General features: G+C 47.5%; 1 protein-coding gene across 2 annotated transcripts; it reads left to right on the top strand.

The window, feature by feature from the left end:
- Positions 1 to 401: 401 nt before the first annotated feature.
- Positions 402 to 11,502, top strand: lats1 (large tumor suppressor kinase 1). 2 transcript variants are annotated; one of them, XM_064340020.1, is made up of 8 exons: positions 402 to 943; positions 2,192 to 2,705; positions 3,646 to 3,796; positions 4,349 to 5,847; positions 7,213 to 7,795; positions 8,690 to 8,872; positions 9,223 to 9,329; positions 9,451 to 11,502. In XM_064340020.1, exons 2-8 carry the CDS (start codon positions 2,349 to 2,351, stop codon positions 9,976 to 9,978), a joined length of 3,408 nt encoding a protein of 1,135 aa, XP_064196090.1. In that variant the 5' UTR covers positions 402 to 943; positions 2,192 to 2,348; the 3' UTR covers positions 9,979 to 11,502. The 2 variants fall into 2 exon arrangements, with proteins under 2 accessions (XP_064196090.1, XP_064196091.1); XM_064340021.1 differs by lacking the exon at positions 402 to 943 and adding an exon at positions 977 to 1,391.
- The last annotated feature ends 413 nt before the right edge of the window (positions 11,503 to 11,915 follow it).

Below are 11,915 nucleotides of genomic sequence, written 5' to 3'. Positions count from 1 at the left end.
AGATTTTTATTTTATTTGACAGATATACTATTTCCATTGACAAATGGTACAATACAATTCTCATGAATTCTTAATATCTTATCCTAAACCCGTTTATTACACCACTTGTGCTTGTAAATTAAAGGAGACAAGTTGTTACAAATCGTACCGTACAAATCGTACGGACGGAGTGTAGCACAGTGGGTAAGGAACTAGACTTGTAACCGAAAGGTCGCAGGTTCGATTCCCGGGTAAGGACACTGCCGTTGTACCCTTGAGCAAGGTACTTAACCTGCATTGCTTCAGTATATATCCAGCTGTATAAATGGATACAATGTATAAATGCTATGTAAAATAGTTGTGTAAGTCGCTCTGGATAAGAGCGTCTGCTAAATGCCTGTAATGTAATGTAATGTATGCATGGTTATAATACAGCAAATTGATGTAAGCCATATCCAGATGGTGCTTGGTTTTCAAGGGTATTGATACTATTAGCCTACATTCTTTTTCTTTATTGCTAGAAAGTGTAAACCCGGGACAAATGTATACTTTGTTATAGTTTTGTCATTTACATTTAAAGTATTTTCGTTTTGAAGAGATCGTAGAAAAATATTAGAAAAAAATATGGACTGCCTTCAGTATAATCAAGACACATTTGAGTCTTCGTATCTTTAAGTATTCTACCTACAAAGCAGCTCCGACCCAAACCATGTGAACAACAAGAAAAGTAACTCGTCCTGTTTCTATCTTGCGGGGGTTGCTGGGAAATGGGGGAAAAGATCCATACATCCGGGCAACCTGTCTGACAGACTTCAATTTCCAAGCTGCACGGGAAAGAATGAAAGTGTGAACGCAAATGATCTGTTAAGAAATTAACACGATACTGAAGAAATTAATCTACGCGATTTACAGCTCGTTTCAGTGGCTTGGAGTCTAGCAATGAAATAGAATCCAGAGACTGTGGGTAAGTGCTTTGTGAAGTGTCCGTAGCTGGCTGAAGCCAGCTAACATTAGCAAGCTTACTGAATATCGCAGGCCCCTCGTCGTCTCGATTGAAAACTTTAGTCATACCTGGCATTACGATCCGGATCTGGAACTGTAAAACTAAGAAAATTCAATTTCCAAGGGACTCTTCCTTTCAGATCTAAAAACATTTGGGAACTAACGTTAGTGATGTTGACAACCCAATTGGCTGGCTAGCCTTAGCCGGCGAGCGGGCTAACGTTAGCTAGCTGGCTAGCGTCTGGAACTTTATGACCGCACCTAGCTAAACTAGGCCATATAGCTAGCAATAGCCTACAGCGTTATCAGGCAGGACGGGCCTTGGACAAGATGGAGAAGCCTCGTTTGTTAGCAGACTACATAGTTTAGGGATAGCCCCGCGAATCGGTGGGGGCGTTTATCTTGTTTTGGTGGGTTTTTTGTTTGTTACGTATAACAAGTCCCGTAATGATTTTGAGCAAACTGTTCCTTGTTTTCTAGTCTGGTAACTTCCCTCGCTAGACAAGGTTAAACAAATAAGATAGTGTTGTTGTTGTTAGCCAGCTAGGTAGTGCTTGCGTGAAATACTGGCTGCTTAAAATCGACTTAAAAACTCGGTTAATTATTAAATTTCATATTAGTTAGGTTAATGTAGATGTTAGGTTGTCACAAACTTTTTCCTTGTATTATGGTAAGTTAGGTTGTTATCTAACGTAACTAGTTGTTTTGCATTCTGCAGTGTGTCATCTGAACGTGTATAGCGTTAGGTTTAAGTGATTCTGAAAAGCAGTGCGAGAAAGGATAACTAACCTTACCTGACGTTACTTTACAATTTGTTCAGATGGCTAGCTATTAAAATAAGATTTGAAAATTGACTGACAAATTGAGTACTACGGTTACTGTCGGTGTCTACATGCTCATCTAATTGTAGATGTCGTAAATGGGCGTTTAAACGGAATCTTGTCTACTTGTCGTCAAGGACTTTGCATTCGAAACTTAAAAGGTTTTGAGTGAAAAAATCTGAATGTAACCATGTACAGATCATAGCCTTCTTGACCGAGGCTTTGGGTACATTTAATGAAAGATTAGGTGTGTTTTTGACAAGAATGGAATATATCGTTGAACCTGGGGTAGCATAGGTAGTCAACGAAATGTTGAATAGAGCTTATTATTATTTTTTTTTTTTTAATTCACCCTCTTATTCATTATATTTTGTATTCTCTTCCCTCAGATGTACTGACCAGAGTGGAGTACGCAGATGTGAGAAGGAACCGGGCTACACGAATTGGACAGTTTGACACCCTATCTCTGGAGACAAACCTGCCGCTGGAGACAAACCTGCTGCTGCCCCCCCTTTCTCCCCTGCCTGTCCACATACATGTTCTTACATGAAGAGAGGGGAGAAACCCGAAGGATACCGACAGATGCGACCCAAGACCTTTCCCGCCAGCAACTACAGTGGCAGCAGTCAGCAGATGCTGCAGGAGATCCGGGAGAGCCTGCGGAACCTCTCCCGGCCCGCGGACCCTGCCAAGATGGACCCGGGCCCTGGGGCCGGGAAGGCGCCGGCCGAGGACGTCAGGCAGCAGGGCCGGACCAGCAACCCCAAGCACCCCTACCACAAGGCCCTGCAGGAGATCCGCAAGTCCCTGATGCCCTTCGCCAACGAGCCCAGCTCGTCCGCCCGCGGCATGGAGGTCAACAAGCAGATGCTGCTGGAGCTGCAGAACGCAGGCTTTGAGGAGGTAAGGAACTGTACCCCTACGCACCCGCCTCTGCTTCTACTCTCTTCCTTTTGGAATTTATTTACTATTGATAAAATTTAATTTCCCATTTTGTATTCCTGGTGTATCCCTAAATTGTTGTGTTCCTTTAGAATTGTCCTCCAGGCTTCATTCATTTTCAAATACAAATAGAGAACAAGGATCAGAATAGTTGTTCAGGATTTCCATCTGTCAAAAGGTCGTACTGTTTCAAGCAGATGAAGTAGTAAAACATTAAACGGCTTTGACAGTAGCTCTAGATGGAAATCTCCCATGGAAACTTGTCTGATTAAGAAGGACATGCAACTAGATCAATAGTTATTGTTGCTTCAGAGTCAAAATTTGCTGGCATTGCAACTTCAAAATGAATAAAAACCTCTGGACTTGTTGGTTATTAATAATTTTGATTGTTAGTTTCACCTGGATTTAATACAGTTATTGACTCTTGAGAGATGGTGGCAAATGTTGTAGGAGGTTCTGTAGTGTGTGCCTTGTTTTGTAAGATTGGTTTGAAGTATGCAAACGCTGGTATGTGGAATGGCTAGATTTGGCATTGTTATCGTGCTCAGGATGTCATTGTCGCATAGTAAAGGTATTTATGACAACAGTCATGAGGTAATTTCCTGTACTTCATTTTAATCCTTTCATATATAATTAAAGCAGCAACACACCTAAAAACTTTTTTTTTCTTTTTTTAGAAAGTATTTTATCAAATTTTTTTAAATCGTATGGCAGTGTAAGTTTAGTGAGAACCCCTGCCTTCTTTTGTGACATCTTGATGCAAGTCTTTTCAGAACAGGCGGTCGTAATGGGTTTTTGAAAGGAACGTTGATGACGTTGCAGTGTCGGAGGTAACGCGATCCCTTCCCCTTCACTCCTTGCATTTGTTTTTTTTTGTTTTTTACGAACGCCGTCCACGCAGGAGATGGTGATCCGCGCCCTGAAGCAGACCAACAGCTGCAGCGTGGAGGCGGCCATCGAGTACATCAGTAAGATGAGCTACCAGGACCCGTGGAGGGAGCAGATGGTGGCCGCGGCCGCCCGGCCCGTCAACGCGGGAATGAAAGCACCCTGTAGGTGTCCGTCCCTCGGGACTCCCGGCTCGGCCCTGCGGCCGTTCGCTCCGGGTTTCCGCGGAAACCTGCTGTTGCACAATGTCGAGGGCCTATGCCTTCTGAACCCGTTTTTTGTTTTCTGTTTAGCAGTCATACACTTGCCCAGCTCCTGTGTCTAACATATATTTTAACGGGTGAGATTTTGCATGATTAGACCTCACACGCATAGATTTGTGTTATGTCTTGTTAGGGGTATGCAAAGAGAGGCGGTTATCCATTAAAACACATCTGTCAGTGTGTTGGAGTAAAAAGTGTTTTTTTATGTGCAGCTAATTACTTCTTAATCCTCACTTTCTGCTTTTCTGATTTTCCAAATAACTTACGAATATCATTTGTCAACTGCGGGAACACTATGGAAAAATTTGTGCATTTCTGAATACACAGTATTCAGTATTTGATGAGCACCTCGTCCTTAACAAACTTTCTTTTTATGCTTTAGTATAGCCGTTCTCAAAATGATTAATCAGTTCTGTGTTATGGTGTGATTACTGTATGTTCCCTGTGGACCAGGTACAGCCCACATCCAGCAGCCTGTGCTGAGGAAGCCGAGCCTGAAGGGCTCCAAGGAGTCCTTGGTTTCCCAGAGGCACGGGCCCCTTGTGGTGGATGGAATGATGTACCACCCCGACAGCCAAGGTTCCCAGGGGGACATGGCAGGACGGGCACCCCCAGCCTTCGCTCAGGGTCACCCCGGAAACGGTCAGAGGGTGAACCCTCCCCTGCCCCCCCAGGTGCGCAGCGTCACGCCTCCCCCAAACAGAGGCACGACCCCACCCCCGCCGTCATGGGAGACCAACCCCTCCACCAAGCGCTTCTCCGGCAACATGGACTTCCTGGTGCCCCGCACCTCTCCTGTCCCACCGGGATCCTGGTCCGAGGGATACTCCGCCCCCTCCTCCCAGAACCAGAGGGGCATCAGTCCGGTTCTGGTGGGTCGCCAGCCTATTATCATGCCCAGCTCCGGGGGCAACAAGTTCAGCTTTTCCCCCAGCTGGCCCCAGGGCGGCTCGGGGCAGCCGGACTACATGGGGCACCAGAACGTGGCCCTGAGCGGCGGAGGTGGGCGCCAGCCCCCGCCCCCTTACCCCATGAACCAGGGCAGCCGGCAGAGCCCCACGGCCCTGCAGATGCAGGCGGGTGGCCCCGCGTCTTCCCCCTCCTACGTCAGTGGCGGGAACCTCCCCCAGTCCATGCTGGTGCCCAACCGCAGCAGCCACAACCTGGACCTGTACAACCTGAGTGTCCCCGGCCTGCCCCCGTCCTGGCCCCAGCCCTCCCCCGAGGCTCCGCCCTCGTGGCCGCACAACATCCCCGTCCGCTCCAACTCCTTCAACAGCCACCAGCTGAGCGGCCGGCAGGGCCACCCGGCCAGCTCCCAGCCCTCGGCCACCACGGTGACGGCCATCACCCAGGCCCCCATCCTGCAGCCCGTCAAGAGCATGAGGGTGCAGAAGCCGGAGCTGCACACCGCCGTGGCCCCCACCCACCCCCCCTGGATGCAGCAGCAGCAGCAGCAGCAACAGCAACAGCAACAGCAGCAGCAGCCACCCTCTCAGGGCCCCTACCAGGAGGGACCCGCCCCGATGCCGCAGATCGCCGTCATGCCCGAAGTGCCCGGCTACCAGGGCCCCCCGCCCCCCTACCCCAAACGCCTCCTCCCGCAGCCCGCCCCGGCCTACGATCCCACCCCCAAGAATGGCGGCGGGAAGGAGGAGCCGGCGGAGGAGGAAGCCGGGGGAGGCGGGGGGAGTGGAGGCGGCACCGGCGACCGGTCGGAGGGTCCTGAGGGCGGGGCGGCGGGGGCGGCACCAGCAACAGACCGGGAGAAGAAGCAGATAACCACGTCCCCGGTGCCCGTGCGGCGGAACAAGAAGGACGAGGAGCGACGCGTCCCGCTCTACTCCCCGCAGGCCTTCAAGTTCTTCATGGAGCAGCACGTGGAGAACATCCTGAAGAACCACCAGCAGAGGATCCGCCGCAAAAAGCAGCTGGAGAGTGAAATGCAGAGGGTGAGAGAACCGCGAGCGCCACCGTCCCCGCCCTCCCGTGCGGTGGAAGTGTATCTTGGACCGTCTGTTTAGACCAGGGCTGCCCAACCGTGTTCCCGGAGGTCTGCCAACCTGTAGGTTTTCATTTCAACCCTAACAAACCAAACCTCAATAAATGGCTTGAGATCTTGTTGAGCTGATCTAATAGATAGATTGATAGATCAGGTGTGCTATATTAAGGTTGAAATGAAGACCAACAGGATGCTGGATCTCCAAGAACTGGGTTGGGCAGCTCTGCTCTTGACTGCTGAGGTCTGTGTAGGCCTTCACCGTGTTAAATAACCTTCCCTTCTCTCCTCTCCATGTTCACAGATAGTCTTTTATATTTGATGATGAGTTGGAAAATTTGAGGAATTTTCTGTGAAATTTGGTTAGTTTTTAGCGCTCCTTCGATCTTTCAGCAAATCTGTCCTTCATCTTTTCTTAATCGTTTCAGTTCTTTATTTAGAACTACTCTTAAAATGTATGGAACTCTCTGTCCTAGCTTTGTTTTCCTCTTCTGTCCTGAGCTTTTTTTCCCCTCTTCTTCTTCACTCTCACTAACAGCTGGTTTAGAAGGTAAAGGTATCTGAAGCACTGTGACCCGAGTAGTCTCCACAGTTCAGTGACCAAGTAAGCCATTGTTGACGGAAAGTTAATTTTAAATGAACTGCATGAAGCCTTCTCATGTTTTTCAGCATGGTCATACTCGCTCTGTTTGTACTGTACTTCACTGACGATGTTTATGAATGCATGTTTTAAACCATTGCCTATTGCTCACTAATGAGATGTCTGTCCATTGGAATATTGCATGGATGTTTTCTGCCATACACGATTGAATCTAAAATATTTTGTTTGCAAATACTTCTAAGTAATAACATTCTTAGTACTCAGTGTTTAGAATTTGGCTCGCAGTAGTCCTGCAGAAAGGCACAATTTGGAATATTGCCAAGAATAGTTGTTATGGATGTTGCAGAACATATAGGGCAGGAAGGAATGTGAGGTGTTAACTGAAAAGGATCAGTCGTTCGCTTAACTTCTTTTTAAATCAGGGAAGAAGATGGTGCATATAGTTGTCTGACAACATCCTTTTGCAAAATTGAAACTTTTCTCCCCGCCCATCAGTGGCATTATACCTAACCTTCTCGCCTCCACGGTTTGAGATGGCTGACTCTCAATTGTGGCGCGGGTTTCATGTTCTCTGGGGCGTGTGCCGTGTGAGCTTGGTGCGGTTTGTGGTACTGGAGGGTTCGGGGAGGTCGAGCGGCACAGAGGCCCAGGCTGACCCCGCTCGCCTTGCCAAGATGGCTGACCCCGCCTGCCTCACGCTGTGTGTGTCCTGTGCAGGTGGGCCTCTCGGGCGAGGCCCAGGAGCAGATGCGCATGATGCTGTGCCAGAAGGAGTCCAACTACATCCGGCTGAAGCGGGCCAAGATGGACAAGTCCATGTTTGTCAAGATCAAGACGCTGGGCGTGGGCGCCTTCGGCGAGGTCTGCCTGGCGCGCAAGGTTGACACCAACGCGCTCTACGCCATGAAGACGCTGCGCAAGAAGGACGTGCTCCTGAGGAACCAGGTGGCCCACGTCAAGGCCGAGAGGGACATCCTGGCGGAGGCCGACAACGAGTGGGTGGTGCGCCTCTACTACTCCTTCCAGGACAAGGACAGCCTGTACTTCGTCATGGACTACATCCCGGGCGGGGACATGATGAGCCTCCTGATCCGCCTGGGCATCTTCCCCGAGGAGCTGGCCCAGTTCTACATCGCCGAGCTCACGTGCGCCGTGGAGAGCGTGCACAAGATGGGCTTCATCCACCGCGACATCAAGCCCGACAACATCCTCATCGACCGGGACGGCCACATCAAGCTCACCGACTTCGGCCTCTGCACCGGCTTCCGCTGGACCCACGACTCCAAGTACTACCAGAGCGGTGAGCGCCTGTTTCTTTCTGCGGGAGTGATTTTAATAATGGGTCTTTCCCTGACTTATGAGTGGTGGGGGGTTTCCCCCTCATCAGGGTCATGTTATTAGTCTTTCAGTCTCAAGTCTTTCTTTCATACACTAGTGGTGCACACAACTGAACAGTGTTGCTGAGGAGGAATGCTGTTTGATTACTTTGCATGTAGACCTTACCCTATAGAGCAGTGAAACTATGATTGCAGTAAAAGAAGATATTGTTCTTCTTCATTCATCAAAGAGGTTAATGGAGTTCTAAGGTCAAGTGACTGCTTGCAGGAATGTAGGTATTGCTGCTTTTATTGGTCATAAGGCTCCTTCTTATCATCACAGTCAATCTGCCATAAACATGTAGCAAAGAATGTAACTCATTCCTGTTTATTTGGTCACTGCTGTTCTGGTCTGATTTGACTCCATAAAAACATATTGATGTTAGGGATCCCCCCTTTTCAAGTTGTACCCATTGCAGGATTTCTCTTTATTGAACATACACTGACGATACTTAGAGGAGTAGACATCAAAGACTAGAGGAGTTCTCTGAAACATGATCGGAATATGATGGTTAAACATGGATCAAAAGGCCTAGCTTGAAATGAATGCCTGGAGAAATGCATCAATCATGCAGCAACTCATTATTTCATAAAGACTGATTTATAATTGTACCCACCCACTTTCTTTAGCTTTTATTTTTGATAAAAGCAGCCTAGAAGCTTTTTATGTGCCTCGGGCTGTTAAATCCTTGTTGCCATGGTGACATGGATGTCAGTTGATTGGTCGGATCATTTAAAGTGCAGCATGATTGGACGCTTGTGTATGGTGACAGTCATTACACTGCCTTGTAAAGCCAGTGCTCCGCCTTGGCCCCCAGGTGACCACATCCGGCAGGACAGCATGGACTTCAGCAAGGAGTGGGAGGACTCGCCCAACTGTCGCTGCGGAGACCGGCTGAAGCCTCTGGAGCGACGGGCGGCGCGGCAGCACCAGCGTTGCCTGGCCCACTCGCTCGTCGGCACGCCAAACTACATCGCCCCCGAGGTGCTGCTCCGCACCGGTAAGCCTGCGCCGTCCTGCTCTTCCTCAGACAGGACCTGAGTCTGCACGGTGTATTCGTCATCTTTGAGTTATAGTAAGGGTTCCCATGCCCCCTGGAAAACCTGAACTGTTTTGATGCAGTTTTTCAGTCATGGAAAAGCCATGGAAAATTGGCTAAATATCTTGGAAAAACAATTAGTTGGCCTGGAAAACATTTTTTGCATAACCTTTTAGGGCATTTCCAGGACATTGTGCTTAAAATGTCCTTGAAATGTACTGGAAAATGATGTCTTCGAAGCAGTGGGAACCCTGATAATAAAAATATGAGGTTTTTTTTTGGGCTTGTATTGAACTTACTCTTTCTCCTAGGTTATACCCAGCTCTGTGATTGGTGGAGTGTTGGAGTCATTCTGTATGAAATGTTAGTAGGACAGCCCCCTTTCCTAGCAACAACGCCCCTGGAAACACAAATCAAGGTAATTCTGATTGTTGCTACAGTACCGATTCCCTGACTCCTGATTGGGTGGCGAGACCTGTGTCATTTCTCTTCCTGCCTGAGTATTGACTGTTGGTTTTTGTTGTTCGCAATGTCCCTAGGTGACCAAATGGCAGACCAGCCTGCACATACCTCCGCAGGCCAAGCTGAGCCCCGAGGCGTCTGACCTGATCGTCAAACTGTGCCGGGGCCCGGAGGACCGGCTGGGGAAGAACGGGGCAGACGAGATCAAGGTGCAGCCCTTCTTCAAGGCCATCGACTTCTCCAGCGACCTGCGGCAGCAGCAGAAGCCCGCCCCTTACATCCCCAAGATCGCCCACTGCACCGACACCTCCAACTTCGACCCCGTCGACCCCGACAAGCTGTGGAGCAGCGACGACGACGGCGAGGGCAACCACAACGACACGCTCAACGGCTGGTACAAGAACGGCAAGCACCCCGAGCACGCCTTCTACGAGTTCACCTTCCGCCGCTTCTTCGACGACAACGGCCACCCCTACAGCTCCCCCAAGCCCATCGAGTACGAGGGCTACGACGAGGACGACCCCGACCTGGAGGGCCCGAGGGAGGGCCAGGGAGGGCAGGAGCCTGGACGGGGGGCTCAGGGGCGCGACCTGGTGTACGTGTAGACACTTTGGCCCGCCGCGCGTGCTACCAACTTTTTCTCGTGTCACTGCTGATGCGTGATACGACAGGGTGTATCTCCAGGTTATTATAGGACAGGGAAGACCGTTTTTTTAGGCCATGGGTGGCACATGGTTGGGTCTTCCGCTCTTTGAGGTCCAGCACGTGGCGGGGCATGTGTGGCCTTGTTATAGAGATGGATCCCGGTGTCCGTTCAAGCAGAGGGGTTTGGGTCTGGCTCTGACCACACGAAATGTGTATTTATTATTACGGGATGTATATTGTATGCTTCGACAGTGTGGTTGGAACAGATGTAAAAAGGAAATTGTTTAATATGTTTGGGTGCTCTTTACTTGGAAAAAGGTCCCCCCCCCCACCCCCGGAAATGAACCTCTATTAAGCCTTAATTTATTTGAAATATTGTAAACTGGTGATAATAGTAACGTTCAACATACACTATGGAACTTGTTTTGTAGCTGGAACTTAATTTCGTTGCAAATGTGTCTTAATTTATATCTGATTAGATGTTGTGCAGAGAGAAGTTGGAAAGGGGAATTGGCAGAATTGGTCTGGACAGAATTGCAGGGATGGAAAATTTTTAACTCTTGAAATGCTGCAGTGCCTTTGAGATCATCTGATTTCTTTTACCAAATACATAAGAAGAAAAATTATTCGGACTGGCATTTAAAAAAAAAAAAAAATGAAAACACTAGTTTAAGCAAGATAGCGGATTGTGTTAGTTTGTGTATTTCTTTCTAATTTATACATATAAATGTATTTATAAATTATGCTGTATAAATTTGATGTAAATAATGTGGTTCTCTATTGTGTGGGTTTCAGTGGTGAACCTCCTTAAGGCAGGCCCTGTTCTACTTCATTATTCAATTTAGGCCTTGGTTCCTCTAAGGTTGTTGATCACTCTTGGCCTTCAACAAGTCTTACTGTACATTTTCTGTCTCCACAAGAAATAAATGTAAAGCATACCAATTTTATTGCTAATGTTCAAAGCCGAGACGTAATTTGGAGTGTTTTCTTAGAATTCGTTATATGAAATGCTCTCCTCTATCCTGTGTGTGTTCTCGGTCTTCAGCAACTGTGCCTTCGTAGAAACAGCACCACCACCACCACCGCCCAACCAAAGTACGAAGCAATGCCTCGGATGCTTCCCTGACATGGCTGGCAGCTCATAAAGGATTAATGCTATAAATGGAAGACTGTTTGTAAAATGTGTGGGAAGGCACTCGATAACGCTGCTTTAGAAGCTGGCTCATGGCTCCCAAAGGGCTCACTTGCTGCAGCACACATCTGATCAAGTGTATTTCTGAACTCTGGGGAATTTTGGAGAGGTTTGAATGTAGTTCTGGGTTTTTGATCATTGATATTCCTGCACTGTTTTTTTTTTTTTAAATTTTTTTTTTAAAACTGTAATCATGTTAACATGATATCCAAATTTGGTTATTTAGTGTTAAATGTATTATGGGGGTGGGTGCAGGGAGAGGAGGGTGATGAATAAAATACGCAAAGCACAATGTAAGGTTCTGGTTGTATTTTTTTCTATCCTAAAATCGATAATGTAACATAGCACTTAATTTTACAAGATTTAAAGCAGTATATGCAATTATATATTGCTGTAGACGCAAGACTTGATATGTATTGCTGTAGGCTAGGCAAATTTTGAGAACCCTTTAAAATTAAGAACTGAATTTACTTATGAACTTATGAACAATGAATGAAGAATGATAGTTAATTAGGTAATTTGCATTGGATAGACATTAAACATTAATGTATAAACATATTTCATGATTTATGTGCCATTTTCAATGCCAAATTTTTATGAGTGGGGAACATCTTTAGCTGGCTAAAAATACCTGTAACACTGTTCAAGTAGTTGTAGCTATATGGTACAAAGATTTATGTCCCAGAGAAAGTACCAAATGGAAAA

Source organism: Anguilla rostrata, chromosome 6, assembly GCF_018555375.3.
Source record: "Anguilla rostrata isolate EN2019 chromosome 6, ASM1855537v3, whole genome shotgun sequence".
Classification (NCBI taxonomy): Eukaryota; Metazoa; Chordata; class Actinopteri; order Anguilliformes; family Anguillidae; genus Anguilla; species Anguilla rostrata.
The sequence above is the reverse complement of the archived record's forward strand: the minus strand, read 5'-3'. Positions and strand labels throughout refer to the sequence as shown.

Excerpts from the sequence above, each read along its gene's own strand:
- lats1 (XM_064340020.1), top strand. The coding sequence starts at position 2,349 with ATGAAGAGAGGGGAGAAACCCGAAGGATACCGACAGATGCGACCCAAG. Across the intron at positions 2,706-3,645 it reads AGAACGCAGGCTTTGAGGAG|GAGATGGTGATCCGCGCCCT; the intron begins GTAAGGAACTGT and ends CCGTCCACGCAG. Across the intron at positions 9,330-9,450 it reads CCCTGGAAACACAAATCAAG|GTGACCAAATGGCAGACCAG; the intron begins GTAATTCTGATT and ends CAATGTCCCTAG.